Raw genomic sequence first — 24,562 nt, forward strand, 5'->3', positions numbered from 1 at the left:
CCTTGACAGTTTTTGACAGTCAAACACGCCTGAAGTTCATTGTTGGGTCATCCACCATAATTATCTGAGAAGTCCTAGTGCATTTGTATACTGATAACACCCGAAAAGATCCTCCACAACTTTTGACAAAGGCAAGCTCCTGTCTAAACAAGTAGCAAATGCAGAAGCCCAGAGACCAGGGGTGGAATGTTGGGGTCAGGCTAGAAAGGGGGGCGACAACAGTTGGGAGCAGGTCAGTTGTTACCCTGGATTTAAATGTCACATATCATACATGACCCCCTGTCACATCTACGTCATACAATGTATAAGTCAGCTCCTTTATTACTGGTATGCTTTTATCTTTATTAGAGGTATAGAGGTTTTAGAAAGTAGCTCCAATACTAGAATTAAAATAGATTTTTGATGGTAATTTTAGAGAAATTCTTGTTGTATCAAAATTATTCAGACATTTGTTGAGTTTCTTGAACTTGTTGTTTTTTTTCTTCTTTTTTTGGCATCATAAGCAATGCTAATTTTGAAGAATGGACATAGTTAGAACCAGTGAGGCTGTATTACACACATATAGCACAGGCATTACAAATACGTACCGTTACACAGAATGAGATGTACATCTAAATGATGGGAAAACGGACCCTAAAACAGAAATAAGGACTACTCAAGAAAACAAATGCACCAGTATTTTCATACAGCCCACCCACCCACAAGGACGAAGTGTTGTATCCGTAAGTGTCTTACAGTCTATCAATGCAACTTAAAATTGCTGCAAATTGCTGTCACACTTACAGATTCCGTTGGTATTTTGAGCCCTGAATCATGTGAAGACACTGGTCACCAATTGCTGATCAAATTTTCACTCCCACTATCAAGAAAACATAAAATCTTCAGCAATGTTTGAAAGCAATTCCAGCCAAGCTCAAAATGAATCCATTACTTTTTAGTACTTTTATGTGTTTGATTTATCATATCTCTTCAAGGACACAGCTGTATTGTGTATTAGAGTAATAAAAGACAATCTTTATTTTGCTGAGTTCATTGCAGTACTAATTTAACTACTAAATATTTCATCCGCTCCATAAATCCTCACAAACTGTACCAGTTATGCTTAGGTTCCATTTCAAATCTGGACTGTTTGCGAAAATTAAAAATTTAAAAAAATGCAGAACAAGAAAATTCACGATATATGTAAAGGAGTAATTGTTATACGTTTTGTGTCTTTTGATGTCTAAACCTGTCTTTTATATCATATTTTTAAGTTCCCACAAGTTGCCCGGCCGGGCCCCGGATTGGAAATGGGACCGAAGCATTACTGAGTTAGGGCTGTTCTAGCAAAAACAATGACGGTAAACAAACGCACAGAAAAACTACAAGTGAGTAATGAAACAGGGAACCAAGAGGTAAATCTAGACAACCTTCTTGTATTTCTATTGTGCACAGAACAACACGGGTACATGTGTACACAATAGAAATACAGGTCAAAGACTATAATGTTACCATCTTGTCCTATGTTTTGCTTTTGGTGAAGAGCCCACAGTGCACCTATGCATGACTACAGAAGTAGTGACATGGCCAGTTTGTTCTTAGGTCACACCAATTTATTTCTTTGTTTTCTGACATTTTCAGGCAAAAAGTTAACAAGACATCATAACCAATACATAGGGCTGGTCGTATAGATCTAGCTTTGAAAACCTTTTCTTCACACCCTGAAACTTTGTGTACTGTCTCTGCCGGGTTACATAAATCTGCCACTTTGAAAAACAATGGGTTTGAGAGATCTCTAGTGCAGCATCCCCCACGTATGCACAGTTTAGATATGCAGGAGTGCATTAAAGTTATACTGGGGGACGTTGGGTTGGAGATCTGTTTGGACATATCTTTTCAGGGTGGTGGAATTATGTACCCTGGTGGAATTATGGTAGTATATGTTACAGATTTTCCGCACAGACTGTTTGCACATTAATATTCCAGTTCAACTTTTTTTTCAAAATGCAAGAACCAATGAATTGACCTGGCATGGCCAAGTTTAAGTTGAAGCTGCTGAGAAATTGACAGACTTTTACGAGCGACAAAACCCCAACGTCGTTTTCCCCTTGTGCCCACATGAGGACCTCTGGGTAGCATCAACTTGACCATGACATTCAGGGATGGGCCACTATAAATCGTCAAGGGGGTGACGAAAAATACAGCGGGCTCCAAGACAGGCAATCTGGCTTGTTCAACTTTGGTCCATCTCCCAATGATCACTAGTCTCCAAGCAGATCTATTGGTGGCAACTTGCAAGGCAGTATCAAAGGGGCCCACCAGTATCAAAAGCCATTGGTGGCTTTGAATACTGGTTGGCCCTTTTGATACTGCCTTGCCACAGGTAGATCTGCTTGGAGATTAAATGGTCACTACCCTAGTACCCTGCCCATAATTTTTGGCAAAGTTAGGATCTTTGGAAAGCTAAACATTGTAATAGATATCAGGCCAGACAGTCACCATGTTGTCATGTTAAACTTTAACACAAACATGCATCTTTAATCTTTAGCACACTGAAGTACAGTCAAACCTGCCCAAGGCGACCACCCGGCGGACCGAGCAAAAACGGTCGCGATGGACAGGTGGTCGCCATGAAGAGGATTCCACTCACATGTTTCCAGGTCGAGGTTTTCAAATACAGTACGTAAATGGATGGAAAATTATGTGAATTTAGACAGCATGACCCCCACCAGGTTCAATTCTGATTGATAGAAAGACCCTAAAAAAATTGCATTTTCCGTTATCGATGTAATAATTGTATACCGCTACATCGTGTACAAATTTTCGTCATAATTTCTAATACAAAACTATGGTTGCCTCGATGATCTTGCAGCGCCCTCCCGCATTCACATGTTACATTAAATGAGTACACACACACACGCACATCATCGAAGTTTAAGGACTAAGACAGATCCCTAGAAAACGCCTGCTGGTCACAGCCTTTTTTAGGGCGCCGACCGCTGGATGAAAAGGTCAAAAAGTTTTCGATCTGACAACTAAAGATGAAAACGGAACGGTGTGATTTCGTCGTGCCGCCAAGCTCTGTGCGACCGCATCGAAAGGTAAGTCAGTGCAGCAGAACGCACAGCGTCCAATAAAAGTTTGTGAGATTCATGGGAATAAAAAGAAAATAAGAATCTTAATTTTCACCAATAACTAGAGTATTCGTTAATGTTCATACACAAAAGCATCGTGTTTTAGAAAAGGTCAGCGTACCGCCAAATCCGGGCCGCCCCAAATCCAAGATGGCGTCGGGACCAAGGAACAACATTTCTCTCCCGATGTTTTGCCCACCGCGAGAGCATTTTTCGGCGGAATTTAGCAAGACACAGACACATTTTTGTTGAAAATACAAGAAATAGATAGTAATTTCAGTGAAATCTGACTTTTTGACGCCATGCACTACGTATTCGTTTTGAAAATTGAGTTTAAACGGAACTGAGTTTGCGTTTAACTATAGGATTACGATAGGCACAACAACATTACAAACATTTGTCTTTACAAGGGGAACATTTTATTTAACATTTCATGGAGGAATCGATGCTATAACATTGCTATTCCATATATTTTTGTCCTTATTTTTGTCCTTTACAGTCTTGAAAACATTTCCGTGAAATCCGACAGCAAAATGATCTGATGTCACCACACGCTTAAAAATGAGGCGGCCGCCATGGGCAGGTATTGTGCTCTGTGCGGTCCCAATTCGTGGCGGTCGCGGTCGCGTTGGACGGGTGGTCGCCTTGGGCAGGCAGCTTAATGCTTGTGCCTATGGGGAAAATTTTCGGGACCGAGAAAAAGCGGTCGCCATGGCCAGGTGGTCGCGTTGAAAAGGTGGTCGCCTAGGCAGGTTTGACTGTAGCTGTTTGGGAATCAATACTTTTTTGGTTACAGAGTTAGGCAGCAGGGAGAAGGTTAAATAAAAGAAAGACATCATGAAGGTGATTTCTGTATTGTTTTGTTTTTTTCATGTTAGTGATTTTTTTTTCTTTAATTTTGATGGAAAGCCAAGGGTCTAGTTTTTTTTAAGTTTTCCCCTTTTTTTCAATTTTTGTGAAAAATTGATCCTGTCTACACTTCTCACATACATGTACCTAAACATAGGCAATGAGGGTTCTTTTACACTGAATTCAACATGACATGACACTTTCCTCAAGGGAAAAACCAGACGATTGTTTACAGTATTTATAAAGTTTATTACAATTATCTATTCTGCATTGAGATGTTTATACGAAAAGGGTTAAAATCAAGGAACAATTTTACATCAGGCAAAGAGAAGGAGCTATATTTGCAATGCTTCAGACTTTCAGTAAAACCTAACAGTATTTCTGACGAAGCCAAACCCATAATTGAAAGAGTCAACAATTTCCGCTTACATATATTTTCTAATAACCCAACAAAATACAACAGTATTCTGACCAAAGTAACGCCAACGCCAACTATACCAGGCTAGTACGTAGATCACTGGAAAAATAGTAGAAATTGGCCAAATAGTATATGGGGAGTCAGCCACCAATAGGCGCCCGCGCCCATTGGACGATATTGGCGGCTGACTTTCCTGACAGTCTATTTGGCCAATTTCTACTATTTTTCTAGTTTTTCCAGCGATCCACAGAGGCTAACAAAATATAACTACACTATTCCAGACCAAAGCGACGTCGACCCCGGAACTGTCCCGAAGCCGCCTAATGGCGGCAGTGGGTCAGTGCAAAGGAAATGCAAACTACCTGGAAATTGGTACTTCCCACCGCCACTGTTTATGCATGAGGCAGGGGTGGGGTGGGGAAAACGTTACAATGGAATCCGTCCATTCATCAAAACTTTTCTTCCCTCTTTCTTTCCCCATTTTCGGCATCCTTTCAGGCGTTTAGAAGTGGACACTTCAGAAAAGATTTGCATCTTGTTTTCTTAGGGTCTAAACCAGCTGTTTGGCGTTGACGGTTCGGTGTTTGAGTGTGTGTTTGCGTTACACATGTGCGTAGCACCAGAAGCTTAGCGTGTGGTACAGTTGTACATGTATGTTACCCATCCCCTGTAGCACTGTGACTACTGTAAGCATGTGTCTCCCCGTTTTAAGTCCTTTTCTGGACGCCACAACTGTTGACGGCGTGCGCGCAAACATCTCAGATAGGCGCGATCGCCCGGCGGGCATCAAACACCATCATCTGCCCATCACAACACAGCGGCGTGGAAATTTCCACCCAGCTCTCAACTCCAGCAGCGCTACCACTACGGCACGACTACCCGGTACCGTTATCTCTAACGTTTAAAACTCTCCTTCCAAACACGCGCTCACACAAACCCTACATAATCAAACGTCTATCAACTCGAACACAGTGTACTGAACGTATTTGGTAAGACAATACGTCGGAGATAAAAGACAAAACAAGCCGAACAAACAAAATTTACCACGAGGAGCCGCGGCGTCGGTTCTTTAGAAACTCCTGCTGCGCCTTTCTTCCACTCGCCGGTCGGGCAAACCTTCCCAAGAATTCGCTCTCTTTCTGGGACTTATCTACAGCTAAGTCTAAGGTCTTAAAGACGGGAACGAAGACGGCACACTTACCGGGTCGAGCTGCTTCAGCTCCGTGGGCTGCTCGTTCGGCGTGTCCCCCGTCATGTTGCCGTCTCTGCCGCTGAGTCCTCGCGGTGCTACTATCGCGGTGCCGCTCTCTGCCGTCAAAATCCCGCCTGGTCCCGCGGTGGGCTGCCGGGAGGAGAACACGTGAGACGAATACGTAATCAGGACGGGATAATTGGGGGCGGGAGAGAGCCCGCTCTGATGACCCCCGGACGGGATCGCACGGACGGGGACAGATCCGCAGCTGAAAAGGCTAATTAGGACAAGCATTTCGTTAGGAATATTGGGAAGAATATTGCGACATGTATCTTTTATCTTAATCACGAAATCTTCAGTTTTTAGAAAGATCAATTAGGACACGGGAATAGCAAGCATTTCGTTACGAAGAAAAATATTGCGCTTCTTAATTTTTAAGCATTGGCTCCGCCTAGTTTCTTACACAGGTATCTTCACATGTTGGTACATATCTTAGATTTTAGTCATGAAATGTTCAGTTTAGAAAGATGGATTAGAACACGGGAATACCAACGACAATAGGGCATTTCTTTTTATAGGCGCTTCTGAATTTTCCAAGGAAATATTCTTAGACATTGCTTTCCCACTGCTCTTCCTACAAGTTGGAACAATTAAACTCAGCAAGAAGTAGATTGTAACACGATCTTTTCTAGCCCATAAGACTTTTACGTGTGTTTTTTCTCTCAAAAAACGCAAATATGCCTTTGTACTCTATGCCACGCTGGAGCCATACCGGAATGCCGTAACTAGATCTCCCCAGGGACTACAAACGTATTTATCATATTACATGTATCTGATAGACCGTCGAGATAATAAGCAGTGCCCACTTACTCTATCATTACCATCCTACTCATTATCATGAATACCATCCTATCAAGTTTACCATGATAAAGAGGAAGAACAAACGAGGTAACAAACACTAGCCATCGTCAATCATTATAAAAAGTGAGCATCTTTCATTCAGAAGGGATTACTAGTATGTGATTTCAGACTTATGCAGAAGTGAACTACTCTCAAGCAGAGGTTCGACTCCGGCTTGTTTTTGACGTCTCAAGTTTAGACGTTTTTGTTTTGTCGGGCTTTTTTATTTTAATTTTGCCCCGTTTTCTTTATGTCGCCAAGCCAAGCGAAAGAAAGCCAAGCCAGCCCGACTAAAAGGCATAAAAGACGTTAAAAAAAGCCGGAGCCGAACATCTGCTTGGAGAGTAAAAGTGAACCCCAAATGTGTGGTCTGTTGGTTTGTTTGTTTGTTATGAACCTCCTTACAGTAACAATAAATTCCATAAACCAGAAATTGAGAAAAGATTTTGAAGCGCTCTTGTGTCTGTTGGAAGACGACCCTTAGGATCGGAATAAAGACTATCGCGTCTGGAATTTCCCGTCTTTGTCTCTGTAAGGACATTCTAAAGGATTAGTCTCTACGCAACAAACATGACAAAGGAGGTTCAGAGACAGAAATCTCTGTGATAGAACAAATATTTGAAAAAGTTAAGATTGCAAATAACGCCTGAGCCTGGGTAAACGAAAAGCAGTTATTCGAACGCCGTTATAAGATAAAGGAGTCAACACCTAATGTACTCTTGTTGAACCAAGCTACCGGTACTGTGCTACACAGAACGAAGTAGACTCCAATGGTTGTTGGAAAAGTAGTAGAAATTGGCGAAATAGTCGGATTGTAAATTGTACTCTATGGCTGTTTAGCTCCTGTAGTCCTATGGCATATCATTCAGTCTATTTGTCCAATTTCTACTATTTCTTCTAGCAATCGATAGAGTATGGTAAAGACTATGAGCGAATCACGCTTCTTGCGGTGAATCAGGTCCTGGAAATGTTCCAAACCACGAATTTCCGGGAAAATGTTATTGCTTTCCTGGAAGAGCTCATTCCTTCCTGTTCAGAGCATCCGTTACAATCAAATTGTCTGTGCAGTCACTTCTGCTCCTTAGTGGCTCGAGTACTCTCCAAGCAGATGTAAGGAAAGCTCATTTTCAAAATTTTGCGCCTGTTTTTGCAACATCTAGTACTCTTTTTCTGTGCCTTTACACAGATTCTTTCTTAGGAGGAAGTATAAATTGTAGTAGCCTCTACCAGGCTCCGACCTATAGGTCGCAAAAGGCTGTAACTTCTTTAGCTGACCAACTACTCTGGCATGTTATCCGTCTATTTAGCCAATTTCTACTATTTTTTCAGCGACTTGTGGAGCCTGCTACAGGCTAAAATTGTAGTACAAAAGAGAACCAATGTTGCTAAAACAGACCTGTAACACTTCGAAGGAGCCGGATCCTTACACCTGCTTGGAGCTTATCTCTGGCCCAGTACTATGACTATGTTTGTAAAAGGGCACAATGCGTATGCATGAGGCATGAATGAATAAATCACTTGACCTAGAATGACACAAACGCCCAACGCAAATAAGGGCAATGGCACACATGAGGAACCACTGTGTTCTACATAATATCCGTAATGCTTATCAGTACGCTACCGGTAAAACTGTATCACAAACATTGACGTCGGCGGTAGTTGAGAATGTTTATGTTTAGAAAGAAAGAAATGGATTCTATTTTCCCATCACACAAGCATATAACAAAGCCTAACCGAAAGTTTGATTTTGGAGGCAAACCTACCAAATCGAACGTATAGACAATTAAAGTATATACACGTTTAGGTGCGCTTTTACGCTTTCAGCATTACGCTCAAAAAGAGATTCGAAAGATGCGTCGAAGAAGGTTATACATGATCCAGGTACAATACAAAAGTTACTGAAGCAACTGGATAGATTTTGTAAACGGTCAGACGTTTTATATAGCATACATTTCGTTAGCCTGAGTGTCATCCTGTTTCAGCTCCTGTCTCTACATTTACCGTTAGGTGTAGGCAGAGCCTGGAACTGAAACAGGATGACACTCAGGCTACCACTTCGTCAGTCACCGACGGAAGCCGCAAGTGGACGCTGAACCTGAAACGCCTGACCTCTTCAAAATATATCCAGTTGCCTAAGTAACTTTTGTATTGTGTAGATATAGATACGAAAGCTATTCGCAAAATTGTATGATATTATACTATACTAACATTCACCAGAAAATGAGTCCGAACTCATGTAGCTGACCTGAACTCACGGCCGCGGCAGTCGGAATGGGAAATTCCCGGAGTTTAGCGCAATTTTCCAGTGATTTTCCACTGACCCGATGGAATTTTCCTTTAACCAGTTGCTTAAGTAATCTTTGTATTGTTTAAATATGAATTCGAAAGTTATTAGCAAAATCGTATGATGCTAAACTACTAACATTCCTAAGAAAATTGAGTCCGAACTCATAGAACTGACCTGAACTCACGGCTGCGGCAGTCAGAATGGGAAATTCCCGGAGTTTAGCGCTATTTTCCAGTGATTTTCCACTGACCCGATGGAATTTTCCTCTAACGATTTATGGCGTCATAAACAAACGTTCGACGTCACTGACCGTAACAATCGAAATCCAGGAGATTATGTCATGATCACCGGATTATCTTCCGAGAAGCTTCGAACGACGATTTGCATGGAAACGTTTATTACAATGCAAGTTTATTTATACCATTTTTATTGTACGTTGTAGGCCAAGCGCCAGTCTATCATAAAAATAGATCTAAAATATCTTTGAAACATTCATTTCTAATACGTTTTGTTTGTTTGTTTGTTTGTTTGTTTGTTTGTTTGCTTGTTTGCTTGTTTTGTTGGTTGGTCTTTGAAGTTCATTCATGTAGACGTATTGCCATCACAACGAGAGGCTGTCAGGAAATTGTGAATTAAAACAGACGCACTTCCTAAATCTTAACCTTTAGCACACTAAAGTAGCCGTTTTGCACCCGATTCCCTATTGGTTACAGAGTTTGGCAGCAGGGAGAAGGTTAAAGGATGCAAAAGCGTGTTATAAGAGTAGAAATCGGTAGAGGTTATCTCTCGGCCAAGTATTACCCTTTTTTGTCCCTATTACCCTAATTCTATCATCCATACCCCCGTAGGAAGGCCTGGTGGAGGCTAGGGTCAATGCCCTGAAGGAAAAACAAGGACCCTGCCGAGGTGTATGGAGTAAGCTGACACCACTTTCCTTCCACACCAATTTCCCGCCCATGTGTTCCTTGGAGAAACACTTAAGACTCTGTGACCTTCATGATCTTCCCAAGGGCATCTGGCAGCGCGCCTGGCTGAGGAATCGCGAAGGCTTGCCTCCAGAGATGAGCTTCAGGAATCTCCAAGCAGAGGGAGGCAAGATTGTCTTGTGGTTTACTCATGATGTTGCTTCATCCCCGACAACCTCTGCTTAATTGGAGAGTAACCATATATGGTCTACTATTTACCAGCTCTCGAAAGAGTTCAATGGAGGCTAACTCCTCTAGTAAAACGTTCGCCATATATGGGCAATTTCTACTATTTTCCATCTCCCATAGGAGTTCAGTTGAGGCTAAAGAGAGGCATGTTGCCCGCACAGCGTGAGCGCCCTCCTGGGTGCAGGGTTCGGTTTCCAATCGGGAGTTTTTAGACCAAAGGTTTCCCGCCCCGCTGATCGAGGAACGCTACTGGACAAGCTCCAAGCAAAGGTGTGGGGTAGGCTCCGAGTGGTAAGGCCACTGGCGAAAAGAAGGAAGCGCAAAATGAACGGAAAACCTACGTAGAAACCTAAGCGCTTGGGAAAAGTCCTACCGCAGGATTCGGTGGATCTTCTTAGTACCATTATATGTCGTTGTACTGGAGTTCCCTTGTTTCCGAAAATGTCGATAGTCCTTCGAGATCTACTACCTCCGTTCTTTACTATTTTTCCAGCAACCTAAATAGACTGGTAGAGAGTTCATAACAAAGCAAAGTCAACAAGCGAGCACAGAGGCAAATTCAAGTATGTACAAGACTATGAAATATTCAATAGCAACCATCAACACGACCCTTCTGATCACAACCAAAGCTACATCTGATCCGTTGCCATTTTGCACGACCGAGAATCCACCTAACATGTATGTGTGGCGCTTGTAGAATGTTACTTACACAAGGGCCGTCTGTATAGGACCACAGCCCCATGCTGGGGGGGGGGGGGGGCGTGTTTGCGATGTAGAGTCTTCTTTCAACGCTTGTTGGATGCACGAACTTCATTCAAAATAGCTGGTCAACAGCGCTTGGAATATGTTCAAAATTTTCACTTTGGCATGCAGTAAAATGACATGTGCAAATGTTACTTGTGACAGGACACCCTGTCAAAGTGTGTCTGAGCATATAAAACCTCCTTGGTCTGAGTATCTGGTGTGTTTGTCTAAAGGGCGGTTAACTCATATCGACCTCATGGATACAGTTACAGTTGATGTTCACGAATGCAAACACATATACAATCAGAACAATTCAAATAGAACGCCATAGTGTTATACACAGACCTCATACATGTGCCCAAAGTTTTTGCAAAGCCTCCCAAACCCACCAAACCTAAACCAAGAAAAATCTGGTACATTATCCTCGTCAATTCTCGTAATTAAAACAATCATGAGGCTGTCAATGCCCTTAATTAGTTTGCGTTACGTACCCTAAAAGACCTACTGATTGATTTATAGACCCATCGCTTGGTTTATAAAACGATTCATTTATCAGTTAATTGATTGCACATTCCATTACGTAGAGGTCAGAGGTTGCCGCGATTCTTGCCATATTTTAGGAACAATTAACCCATGCGCATCGTTACGTCATCAATCAACACGGGGGGTCTTTTGTTACAGAAGAAGAAACATGACAAATCGTTCTTCATCGGATCAGCTCGCACTATGACGGACTGCCAAGATAATACATTCAATTACTTCAACTCTCATTCATTCATTCATTCATTCATCCATTCGCTTGTTGTGTGCACGAGCTTCATTCAAAGTAGACGGTAAATATGGTTACAGATGCAAAAATCGTCCTTCATTTGCTCATGAGAAAACAACAAAAGGTATTCTATTACTTAAACTCTCATTCATTCATCCATCCATTCATCCATTCATTCGTCTTCTTTCAACGCTTGTTGGGTGCGCGAACTTAATTCCATTCAAAGTAGACGGTAAACATTGTTACAGATGCAAAAGCACGACAGATCATCATTCATTGGATCATGAGAAAACATCTGACTGACAAGATATCCCATCACTTGAACTCTCATTAATTTTATTCATTCATCTGCTCGATCATTCATTCACCAAGGACCTTCGACGGGAACGTTGATGTGAGCTTCAGGCGTTTGTAAGAGCCCAACACACTTATGGAGAAGAGTAAGGGTGATCCAGTGTCCCTGGCTGAAAGCGCAAGCCAATGGCTAAGCTGTATTGCATTGCACTACCACTTGCTACTTGAAAATGCATCATGCTCCACCATTAGAGGATGACTACCTAGCCTTAGTCCGAATATAGGAGTGATATCTTTCAAACAGCCTGTATCTGTTTTATGATCTTTTATGTCCCATAATCGAAGCGGTGTGACCTTTTGCATGGGGACTGAATCGGTACAGTCCTCAGCTTGAGTCAGCTCGCATAGGTCTAAGTGCTCAGACTACATCATCACCAAGCTCCGAAGAGATACCGAGAATTGGCAACAAGAATCGATATGAAATTGTATTCCGTAAAGAAGTAACAAGAATATGAGTTTCTTGAACGAAGTTGTGTCACAACCTGAAGATACATGGGCAATGAGCAGTAGTGGAGACCAGTCAGGACCCCAAGATGGTAGCCGAGGAGTTACCTAAACGTCGAGCAGGTAAATGCCGTTTAGGTAGTGATGTTATGTTCTTGACCTTAATTGACGAGAGATTGGGACGGAGACTGGAAACTGCCGGGTTTATACCAAAAGGCTAGTGGGGGCGACATGACAGGGGTGCTCAGTGCTCATACTTGAGTCCAAAGAGATGGTCTATGCTACTGAGGTTACCTTTGAGTCTGAGCTGCTTGATATGCAATTATGGCTAGTCTGATACAGAGACTCAGAGGGGTGCTGCCGTCGATATTTAGACTTAGAGACCTTCCGTTACCGAAAATACATTGTTTCAAAACCAATCAATGGCGATGTTCCAGGGATCAATACCGAACACGCTGTGTCTTTTGTGAAGACCTCTGATCGATAAAAATCGGTGCAGGTCTTCATACAACCCTGACACCCGACCCGTGCGGCTTACGGGAGTGTGAAATCATTAATTACCCCAGGTGAGGGCAGAACCGCATGGGCTCCTCTGGATAATGAGCTTCTCATCAACTCGCGGAAACTGTTCCGCCGCTCTCTGGCCAGGACAAGGTTACCGAGTTAGCTGTGTCGAAGCAAACCTACACGTTTGGAAACTGTCGTATCATAGATACTAGACTAGTGGTCAGGGAGTTGATACCTTTCGTCCTTTGGACACGAACGTCACGAAATTACAGAAAATAAATTAACCAACTAACTATCCAACATACCGACTAACCAACCAACCAACCAACTAACTAACTAACTAACCAACAAGTTGTGTGGCTTGCTGGTGGAACCTGCTAGTGTGTAACTTTAATGACACATTTCTCGGGGCAGTACTAAGAAACGAATGTCAGAATGCCAAAGGACGTGAAAAGCAAATTATTATATATTCATGTGAAAAGGCATAAGACTCAACAAAGAGGTCTCAACTTTATTATGCTCTATTTCAACTTAACATATGCAAGTGACATTTATTGACAATATGACATTTGGAGATGTCTTTATAGGTTGCTATAGAACATTAAACATATAAAAGTCGGATGTCGAATGCGCCCCAAAACACAAGTTGATCCCTCCTATGACTTCACGCCGCCACTTCAAAGACAACCCGTAACGTCCTGCCAGTGAAATAATTCAAACCACCTCTTCACGAATCCACACATTACCTGAAATATTGACCCTTTCTTCTCTCTCTTCGCTCCTCTCGTGCCTAGTGTGACACGACTCCTAAACCGACATCAAAGTCTGATAATGTGATACTAACGCGCGCTGCTGGAGACGAGACTGGCAAAGGCCTGGCTTTGACCTGAATGTGAACCATCGTCTCGAAAGCTTAGTTCTGAGGAGAACAGTCTGAATTTCGTGCAGTTGTGGCTGATGCATTACGCTAGTCCAATATCTTACACCGTCTGTATCAAATCATGAACTTATGAATTGGAAATGATCATGAGGTGTGTGTTCTCTAAGCAGGTGTGTTACGGGCCAAATAGATACGGATAAGCAAGGTTATACCGGCTATATAGATACAGATACAGAAGCTGGTGTGTTACGTCGAAGGTCGGTTATACCGGCAATGTCCAGATGCAGCTGAGCTGAAACAGTACGAGTAAAAGGACAAAGAGTATAAAGTAGTGACGATGATAATAATGAGCCAGTTCTCCTTGTTTGATTAATAGGAAGGTCTGTATTAACTGTAAGTCTGACTTCAAGTCGGACATTGAACTCTGAGAAAGTAAACAAACCTTGCGGACCCCGGATGTCACTTCCTATCAGTCGTCTTGTAAGACACGTTTTGTGGTGACCAACAGTAATGCGGAACAGTTGTGGCTGATGCAAGAACAGCCTATCTTTTATGAAACCTGTACTGTTTTATTGTCTTTCTGTTTGTATATATATAGTTAGCTGCAGCGTCACTTTGACTTCGTCTTGTTGTTATTTTTGAATTCTAAGAAAATCTGTACCCCATTTGTCGGTGTTAAATCATGACTACAAATGTGGCCGAACCTTACCCTCTATCTGAGACTATAACTGTTCATTTTAATGACGCTGAAGACGAGTGGTGGATGTCACTCGGAACGTCCGGAAGTAATCTCCGAATCCCATCCAGTTGTAGAGATTGATTTGCTTTTAAATATGCATGAATGAATGAACAAAAATAAAAACAGTTCGTCCCACAGCTTGACCGATCTATCGGAAGCTATGTTAGCTGCCAACCTAACGTCTAGCCGGACACGTGAACTTTAACATCCAATTGATTGGAAACAAGCCTTGTAGGGTCTGGTTGTCACTGTTTATTAGTCTCTTCGTGAGCCACGTTTTGTGGAAGCAAATTGAATGCCTTGCGGTTGGAGCTGCATGATGACAGTGCTCCATATATATTTTTCGGAGTAAGTGCAGCTATCACAGAAAGACACATATTTTTGACATCAAAATGTCATGACAAATGATGAAACCTTTGTTGTATCACTTGTTAAAACTTTAGCTGTAGTATCTCAAATTCAAGCCCTGAAGAGAGGCAAGAAGGTTTGTAGTTTGTAGTTAGGTTTTGCTGACATTCCACTCAATTTTGTGTTGTTGAATGCTAGTGTACAAAAATACAATAGTACCTTTAAACGTTTTAAAGATTAGGCGCACAGCTCCAATTTTCGGTGCACATGCACCTAGTGTTTCGAGCCCTGAGCTGATGTAATACGTTACTTCCACAACTTGGTTGAGTTATCGTCAATTCGAATTGTCTGTCAGCTGTATGTCGACTTGGCTTCTGCTATAACATTGGAGTCTGCCATAAGGGATTAATCTGGCAAGGCTCAACTGTTAACTCTCTGTCAGTCGGTCTTTTTGTAAGTTTAGCGGAGGCCGAGTCTAATGCTATACAGTGGTAGCTGATGTCATGCGTTTTTCAGCGCGCAGCTTGCTTGATTTATCATCAACATTAACTCTATGCAGGGATCCCCTTTCTCTGGGTTAACTAGAAACCTAGCTTGCAGTGAGGGCATTGAACTCCTAAAACAAACCCTTACGACACACAGTTGTAGCTGATGAAATAGCTTACTTTGAATGTTCAACAGCTTGCTGGAGTTACTGCCATGTCTATGCTCGCTGTAGACTTGACTTCTATAGTCAGGCACTGAAGTCTAACCTGAGGAATAGGTCGTACAGGGCTCGGCAGTCATCTCTCTGTCAGTCGGTCTTTTTGTAAGTTTAGCGGGGGCCAAGTCTGATGCTATACACTTGTAGCTCATGCAATGCGGTAGTTCAACTTACAGCCTGCTTGATTTATCATCACCGTTAACTCTATGCAGGGAGCCACTTTCTCTGTGTCAACTATAACCCTAGCTTGAGGCTGGGGCATTGAACTCCAAACAAACCCTGGCGACATACAGTTGTAGCTGATGAAATAGCTCAGTTCAAATTTTCAACAGCTTGCTTGAGTTACTGCCATTTCTATGCTCGCTGTAGACTTGACTTCTAGTCAGGCACTGAAGTCTAGCCTAAGGCATAGGTCGTGCAGGGCTCGGCAGTCACATGATGTTTAGCGACATGACAATAGTCTGCCTTGAAGTCATGTCTACAGCTAACATATAAAGCTAGGTTCTAGTGGGGGAAATGAACTACAAACAGACCCTAATGTCATACGCTTGAAGCTTGCTTGAGTTATTACTTTATGGACAGGACTGACTAGAAGTCAAGAGACTGACTAGTCAAGTCAAGTCCACAGCCGACGTAGAAGTCTGACCTGAGGAGTATATCTGGCTAGGCTCAGATGTCACGTTTTGTCAGTCGGCCTTCTTGTAAGCTAAGTCTCACTGAACCCAACTCTAAGATCACACAGTTCTTCATGAAATGAGCTAGCTCCACAGCTTGGTTGATTTATATATTCCCGACCCAGTCCCCGGTGCGACCACATGCAGACTGGAACTACAGTTCACAGACAGTTTCGGAGAGTCTGGACATGGCGGTCAAGTTCAAAGTAAGGTCATGGCCAGGCGTACACCAGAACTCGGCTGGCTTCATCAATTGAAATATCTTTGTGGCTGAGACCAATATAACAACACTATTGGTCTGTCTCTCTCTACCCTCTCTCTTTTTGTCTCTCTTTCTTTCTCTCTGTCTGTCTCCATCTCTTACTCTCTCTCTCTGCCTCTCTGTCCCCTCTCTCTGTCTCTCTGTCTCTGTCCCTGTCTCTCTCTATCTATCTCTCTCTCTCTCTCTCTCTCTCTCTGCCCCCCCCCCCCTCTCTGTACACGTGTCTATCTTTCTCGGCCTCCCTTTCTCTGTGTTTGTGTCTCTGTCTTTCCCCCTCTTTGTCTCTCTATCAGCCTTTTTTAAGTCCTCTTCCTCTTCTTTCCCTTGTATCTTCGGTCTTCCTTTCCTTCACGTTTCGAAGTTCCAAAAAAGTCCGCTAAAGAGGACATATATCCTAACATTCAAGGAAATGTGTAGTTTCGGCTCTTTGTTTTTACAACGCTCTTTTGCCAATCTTGCACGTCTTTTAGAGTGGTCGTTTTACATTTCTCCTGCAAATGACACACCAAGACGAGTCGAAACCACACATTCTGTCGATTAGTCACGGCCTGTCCTGTAGAATGGTTCTCCCCCGTCCATCGCTCAAGACAGACAAACTAGCGGAGAGGGAGCAATTTTCTACCCACTGCTCCCTTTTAGCCGGCCTGTCCAGTTAGTGCTTTGGAGAACGTCACTTATATGTACATTTACAGTTGTAAAGCCGGTATAGCCGACCTTCGGCGTAACACACCAACTTCGCAGGCACGCGTCCGTAGCTAGTTAAAGTTGCACATCTCACCAAACGGCCTGTCACACAAAAACGCCGCATTGTTTACGGTTATCGAATAAAGAAGCCTCTACATTTAATGATAAAACTGTTTCAAAGACAACAGTTCTGGGAAGAACTAATACTAGGGTATTACACGCAATACCAAGATTTTCATTTGGAAATGTAAATGAATTTTAATACATTTATTTTTTTACATACCATCTACGTAAGAGCTTTAAATCGACAATGTACAATACACGTGACGAGGTCTCTTCGACAATATACTATTGTAAACAAACTTCTCGAAAGTCAAAGAAAGAGGCTGATATACTCCAGCATTACCATAAGTCCGTCCCGGTGCATATTCACAACTCTGATTTGATGTTTACCTCGAGTCCTCGTATAGGATTACAGACTTACAATACAGGGACAAGAATGCAAAGTTTTAAAAGTCCGTGTATTTCAATTCACCATCAGTTTTTCCTGTCTATAACCTAATTTATTTTGTCTGTCTCATACCTCTTCCCTCATGACCTCGATGACAAGCGGCTTGAGATAAAGGCTCAAACAAAGAAAGAAACAAAGAAAGAAACAAAAACAAACGATGTACGACTAATTTCAACGAATTCTCAGAAGAAGCGAAAGTCAAAGGAAGAGGCTGATATACTCCAGCATTACCATCAGCCCGTCCCGGTGCAGACCGGTCACCAGGAAACAATTTTCTGCCTCAGCCGCCAGGAATGGACGCCGTGACGTCATCTCCATCAAAACCAAATTTCCTTCATTAACCGTGATGGATGCACTTTCACTTTTACAGTTTTACTGTCTTAGTAGCAGCTAAGAACTTTCACTTTTACTGTCTGAGCAGCAGCTACGAACTTTCACTTTTACTGTCTGAGCAGCAGCTAAGAACTTCTACTGGGACACTTAGGGGTGCTAGGAAACTTGGAGTTAGATTAATTTTGCGTTTTTTTTAGTAGCGATTTTTGTGAGACTTGCTCACAGATATGCACCATGCTGCCTGGGAATCCACCAGTATTGCTTATATATGGAATGGAATATATTGTAATATGATATGATATAATATAATATAATAGAATAGGATAGAATAGAATAGGGCAAGAGACCTGTAGTAAACTTTGTTTTTAACCGAAATATGAAATAGGCACAACCTGTGAAAAAATCGAAAGAGAAAAACAAACTAAGCATTTCAAATCTTGAAAGTCGTGTTTTGCCTGAAACGTTACAAGAGATATATTCATCAGGTAGTCCTCATATCGAAAAAAAAAACACCCTTATAACCTCCTTGGAAATACTCAGTCTTTTTGTTTTACTTAATTAGTTAATTACAATCAAGATGCCCTGGGGCGTCTAAAACGATTTCCGTTTAGTCAGAGTGCAGCCTATTTCTCGGAAGGTCTTGTTCGGCTTCTGTGTGCGCCTTGTTCTTCCCACGGCAAGAAGCAAATCAAAGCTTCACACAGCCGCGAACTTCCGTGAGCTGAACTATTCTCCTTCATTCAATCACACATCTTTTCACAGAACTGAAGAATGGACCGGAGTTTGGCATGGTAGCTCGGTCGCCTGCGTCGCCATGGCAACAGTGAATGGGCAGGTGTCAAGGGTCAGAAGAGGAGGCGGGAACGTGGATAGGGGATGATGGGGGCCGGAGGAACGTGAATAGAGGATGATGGGGGCCGGAGGAAGCTGCTACTTACAGAAGGAAGTGATATTTCACAGGTTTGACACCCGCATGCATATTCAGCAAGGCGGCGGACTCAATGGCCTGCCTCAAGCAAGGGGCAGAATAGTGTTTCAAGAAAATCAAAACTACAACACAAGAAACGATAGAAAATGCTGAAAACGAAAAAAAACACACGTTCAAACGTTAATAGTTACTTAGCGCCGATCTTTTACTTTTGAAACCTTGACGCTTATAGCCTGGATGCCAGACCCCAAATCTCTAACGTATCTATTCCCACACCATTATGTGACCAAAGGTATTTTAGATATTGCATCCAGGCTATTAGCGATGTCCGCATCCGTCCTCAAACGAGGAGCAAAATATACGGCTTTTGTTCAAGCAACCTATGCAACCACTTTTAGAAATACCATGGATGTTATAACCTACTTGAAAACACACAGAAACGCAAAGATAGACTAAGTCAAATCCAGATCGCTACGGAGTGCTGAACTTTTGCTTCTGTTGGCCACAAACGCGGGACAAAAACGCTATTGGTAAAACCCTAACCATAGCACTGACAGAAAGACGTAAAAGTTCAAAAGCAGAAAGACACTTCCTAGCGACTACCGTTTACGGTAGCCTCAATTTCCGGCTGAGAAACACCACCTGCCTGTCCATAAAGTTTACCACAGCCACTGTCAGAAATAAACAGGATCGCAAACAGAGCAGCAATTGAAAAGACAGATGGCCACTAAGCGATGAAGTTTATTTACAAAGCTCGTAACTATGGTGATAAAAGTGGTATCCTCAATTTTCTGGTCCAGACGCGCTACCCTAGTAAAAGTTTGCCTACAAACATTCTATACATGTACAGTCAGCAACCGATAAAAACGCATACTCAAAAGCAACAGGCAGGGCCGTTGTTGTTACGCGATGAACTCTCACCAATGAAAGCCTTAGTAATGACCGCAACCAACAAGGCAATACTGTTGGGACTTTGTTAGAAGTTCAGCATAGCCAGTAGCGGAAAACTATAAGGAAAAACAGAAACATCTTGTAATGTCTGTGTCTCCTCTGGCCTTTCGTTGGTACTGATACGTAATTATTGTGTTTTAATTTTACCTTTGCCAAAAAGTCTATGTTCAATAGCGTTTGTGTATGTGTGTTTGTGTGTGTGTGTGTGTGTGTGTGTGTGTGTGTGTGTGTGTGTGTGTGTGTGCGCGTGTGTGCGTGCTTGTGTGTGTGTGCGTGTGTCAACACGATAACTCGAAAATGCCTAATTGCATTGTCTTGATATTTGGTTTGCAGGTAGATTTTAATGAGCCCTCGTTTTCTTTTTGAATTTCCAAATGAATATTTTGGGTTGCTGTCAACCTCAACCGACTTACGATTTCCGAGATAGAAGCCGCCCGTGACCGCACAAGGCCGATATTGGAGACGTTAGGAGGCTGTCGGTTGGGATGTTATCGATTAGATAATACCTCCTGTACCGCCACACCTGCTCACAAAGCGCCGGGAGCTTCGGTCAATAACGAAGATTCAGATTCACATCTATTGCTATTTGACATTTATAAAAAAAATGCTCGTAAAGTGCGCCAAAAGTTACAGTGCTATCTCCGGAAATAGTTTGATCATGTTGACGTTAGTAAATCAATTGAACATAGTTTTCGTTTGTACACATCCTTATTTTTCCTCTACAAACGTTTCGGCAGTCTGTCTGCTGTCTTCATCAGTATAAAATCTCTACCTTTTGTGTATAAACTAAACTATATTATGTTGAAAAGTTATAGTAACGTGGTAATGATTCATAAAATCCAACTGATTGGGAGGGAGTAATGGCGAATGGAAATGGTGGTTAGAAAAGTGCATTTTAGTTTAAGAGATCGTGCAATATTTTCCCAAACTGTATATTTCCATTTACATGCGATGGGGTAGCTGTCCGTGAGTGGTTATAGTGGTTAAAACAATATTGAGCTATATCCGATGTGTATCTTGTCCTGATACCCGCATTAGGTGATCTTGAGAGGCATCTAACCACTTTGACTATGCTCGGGGATGTCATAAAACCAGAGTTCAAACGGGCTCTTATGATTGTCGCGTTCAAAGCAAATGTGGGTTCCAGTCCCTACACTAATGATCTCTATTTATTGTAGTAAGTACGTCCCTTCCATTGTGACATTTGCACTATTGAACCTTGCATAACAAATCATTGAACCTATAGCTATATTTGAATGTGTAGAAACGTATGTCAAGATCGTTAGAGGTCATACTTAAGTACCCCCACTATGGATTTTGGTGGAGTTCAATGGATTTTCAGATACAACTGGATAGCCGTCTGTATTATGGTTGTAATAGTCCGTCCCCGCTTTGGGTCGCAGCTCATAAATATCACAACGATAATGAATTCTGTCTCGTACGATGTTTTGTCCATCCAGTTGCAATTCCTGCACTGTGTACGTAGCTAGACATGAATGTGAACATATTCATCGCTAAAATGTAGATAAAGGGGATAAAGGTAGTTATCTGCTCCTAATGTCAAAAGCGTGAAATTAGTCCATCGCCATTGTGTACCACAGTCTGTACATAGACGTTGTAAATGCTTTATCTGGTGTACTGCTGTTTATATGTTCCACTCGCTATAATACACGCACTATGCAGCATTGCATAACAAGACATTGAACCTAAACATTGTTCATTTAGATGCCCATATGGATACAATGTTCACTTGCTTATCTGATCCTAATGCCAAAAGCGTAAAAGTGGACCGCCATTGTGTATCACAGTCAGTACATAATGAGCCCTGTCTGGTGTACAGTGGTTATGTTCCACTAGTTATGATATACGCACTATGCAGCACTACATAACAAGGCATTGAACCTAAACATTGTTCATTTAGATGTCCATATGGATACAATGTTCACCTTTTATCCACTCCTAATGTCAAAAGCGTAAAAGTGGTCCACCGCCATTGTGTATCACAGTCCTATAATGAGCGCTATCTAGTGTACCGCTGTTTATATGTTCCACTAGCTATAACACACGCACTATGCAGCACTGCATAACAAGGCATTGAACCTAAACATCGTTCATTTCGATGTCCATATGGACACAATGTTAACTTGCTTATCTGCTCCTAATGTCAAAAGCGTTAAAGTGGACCGCCATTGTGTATCACAGTCCATACATAATGAGCCCTATCTGGTGTACTGCTGTGTATATGTTCCACTAGCTATAAAATCCACACGTTTATGGCCCGTCGTTAATGCCTTTGGCGGAATGTTTCCCTTTAGACTTGCCCTATTTTTCGAAGTGGCCTTCCGCGCATTTTCTATGGTCGATAAATGGGCATCATTTTCCCACTAGTGAACGTGTTATTTGTAAATATGCATTGGCTATAATAATCAGCCTATATAACTCACGCACACACTGTATAGTGCTCTGAAATGGACAAGTGAGTTTGACTGTAGTTTGCGCAAATGGCGCAATCAGCTTTCATATTTTTTTGGCTATTTAGTTTTGAAATGAGTTCTATTCTTATCTGCCTCCCATGCATTTACTATGGTGAATAAATGGGCCCGATTTTTCCACTTGACAAAGTGTTATAGGTGTATGTGCATTAACGTTAGCTCATCGCACCTGCTTTATGTCTTTTTCCAAAACGGATAGATAAATCGGACAGACGGTTTGTACAAATGTCTCTAAATCATAAACTATTTCAGGCATAAAGAACACAAACAAGAGATTATTTTGCAAGACACATAAAATGGTTTCTGACACCCAAGGAAAAATAACGTGCGCTGACAACTTAGCTTAACTGTGTTAAAAACAGTTAACCTAATTCAAAATGAGCTCTTACAGTCCCTATGGGCTACTTAAGCTCCCTTGTATGTCCATACACAATTACACTGCGCGTTGCTTAATAGTTAGATTCCTTTTTAAGCGTAGTTATATGGTTTTGCACGAAGGGTGCGCAGATTTTAGAATTAGATACAGTAGATTTTGAATCGTAAATCTTTCAAACGGATCCTTATACAGATGACTTGACGTTACGTTGTCCAGACACAAGTGGGTGTATAAACAAGCTGCAATTAATCAATACAGTTCTACCTTATGTTAGAAAAGTTACATGACCTCCGCGAAAAAGGCATGCTAAATGCTGATTTTTGTTAACATTGTTTTTTTTTCATCTTATTTTCCTCAATTTCCACCTTTTTTCAAGTCATTCCATCAAATTTCGCTTCATCCAATTTGATCATTTTTTTTAGAAAATTCATTTCATATTAGAAAAAAATTGTCAGTTAGAAAAAATTCATTTCATGTTTTTTAATTCATTTCATATATTTATTACAAAAACATTTTTAGTTTTTTTACACAAAATTAATTTCATGTTTTATTTACAAAATTCATTTCATTATTTAAAACATTTTTCATATTCTTTTTCCAGCGAAGGCGCAGACCTTGGTATCCGATCTCCGCTACAAATCTCCATTTACCCGCGGATGTTACCCTCATTCAATTTGATCATTTTTTGTACAAAATTCATTTCATCATCTTTTTTTCCAAATTCATTTAATGTTTTTTACAAGATTTATTTCGTGTTTTTTTAATAAAAGAATCATTTCATGTTATTCTTACAAAACTCATTTCATGTTGTTGTTTTTTCAGAAATCATTTCATTTTTTTTAAAGATTCATTTCATGATTCAAAATATTCTTTCATATTCTTTTCTCCAGCGAAGGCGAAGACCTTGGTCTCCGATCTCCGCTACAAATCTCCATTTACCCGCGGATGTTACCTGCACAAAACCCAATTCCATCTCACAGCCCGGGGTTTTGCACGTATTGATCGGGTGCCTGCGCCGGAATTACCTCCGAGGCGTTCTATCTATCAGCAAGTCGCATCAAATCGAGCTATTGGCCTTTCTGCCCTAGCCTGGTCAATCCAGACTCTTGCCGGGTCCCACACAGGACAGCTCTTCGGCACCAGGTCTAACCTACCCCCAAGAAAATTTTGCTTCAGACCCTGGAAGGGGGTCTTCACCAGACCTCCCCGTCGGATTCGGAACAAGTTGTTTAAATCGACCAAAATAGGGATAATTGTTTGAGGGCTTTGGAGAACAATTCATTGATAGTAACTTGTAACTCAATGGCTGGCAAACTCCTCTTGCAAATCGTTCAACATATTTGGCCAATCTCTATCATTTTTCCAGGTATCAGCGGAGTCTGGTTAGACAACCTGGCAGGTCCTTTATCATTGAAGTCGGGCAAGCAAAATCACCGGGGCGCGGTAAGTTGGTCAACGGGGATAAAAGCATACCGAGCCGAGGAATCCCAGCCTGAAGCCCTGGGAGGGACTGGTGACCAGGTTAAGTTATTGGCCTTTCAAGCCCAAACACCATCAGAGCCGCGGCAGAACCTTCTAACGCTCTGATTGAATGGGGAGCGGCCGCGACTTTGTGCGGAGATTACTGCGCAGATTGGGGTTGATAGACAGCAAGCTGGTTTTCTGTTATACAAATATGTCAGGAGGGTGGGGGAGGCAGTAAGTGGTACAGGGAGCGATCGCGCCAGGCCGCGTAGTGTTTAGGACGGCCTGTGATGTGTTGCCTTTCTGGTGCGTTTTGTAGCCTGGGTGCCATCCTATTTCTACCGGGGCTCTTACACTCGCTACCCTAAAAAACATATACATGTTTTTTAGGGTAGCGAGTGTAGGAGCCCCGGTAGATATAGGATGGCACCCAGGCTAGCGTTTTGGGGCGCAATTAAAAATGCACACTTGTAGTACCTAAAGCAT

General features: G+C 42.0%; 1 protein-coding gene across 2 annotated transcripts in view; it reads right to left on the minus strand.

Moving 5' to 3' along the window:
- LOC136422395 (sodium- and chloride-dependent glycine transporter 2-like) overlaps positions 1 to 24,562 on the minus strand; it is an 87,027-nt gene that overhangs the window by 37,783 nt on the left and 24,682 nt on the right. The window contains exons 1-2 of one of the 2 annotated variants that reach the window (XM_066410139.1): positions 8,934 to 8,954; positions 5,582 to 5,722 (exon numbers count right to left, since the gene is read on the minus strand). In XM_066410139.1, the coding sequence (XP_066266236.1) occupies positions 5,582 to 5,635 (54 nt within the window). In that variant the 5' untranslated portion in view covers positions 5,636 to 5,722; positions 8,934 to 8,954. Of the gene's footprint in view, positions 1 to 5,581; positions 5,723 to 8,933; positions 8,955 to 24,562 lie in introns of those variants that run through there. The other variant, XM_066410138.1, reaches the window with a different exon arrangement.

The sequence above is a fragment of the Branchiostoma lanceolatum genome, chromosome 17 (genome assembly GCF_035083965.1).
Source record: "Branchiostoma lanceolatum isolate klBraLanc5 chromosome 17, klBraLanc5.hap2, whole genome shotgun sequence".
Taxonomy (NCBI): Eukaryota; Metazoa; Chordata; class Leptocardii; order Amphioxiformes; family Branchiostomatidae; genus Branchiostoma; species Branchiostoma lanceolatum.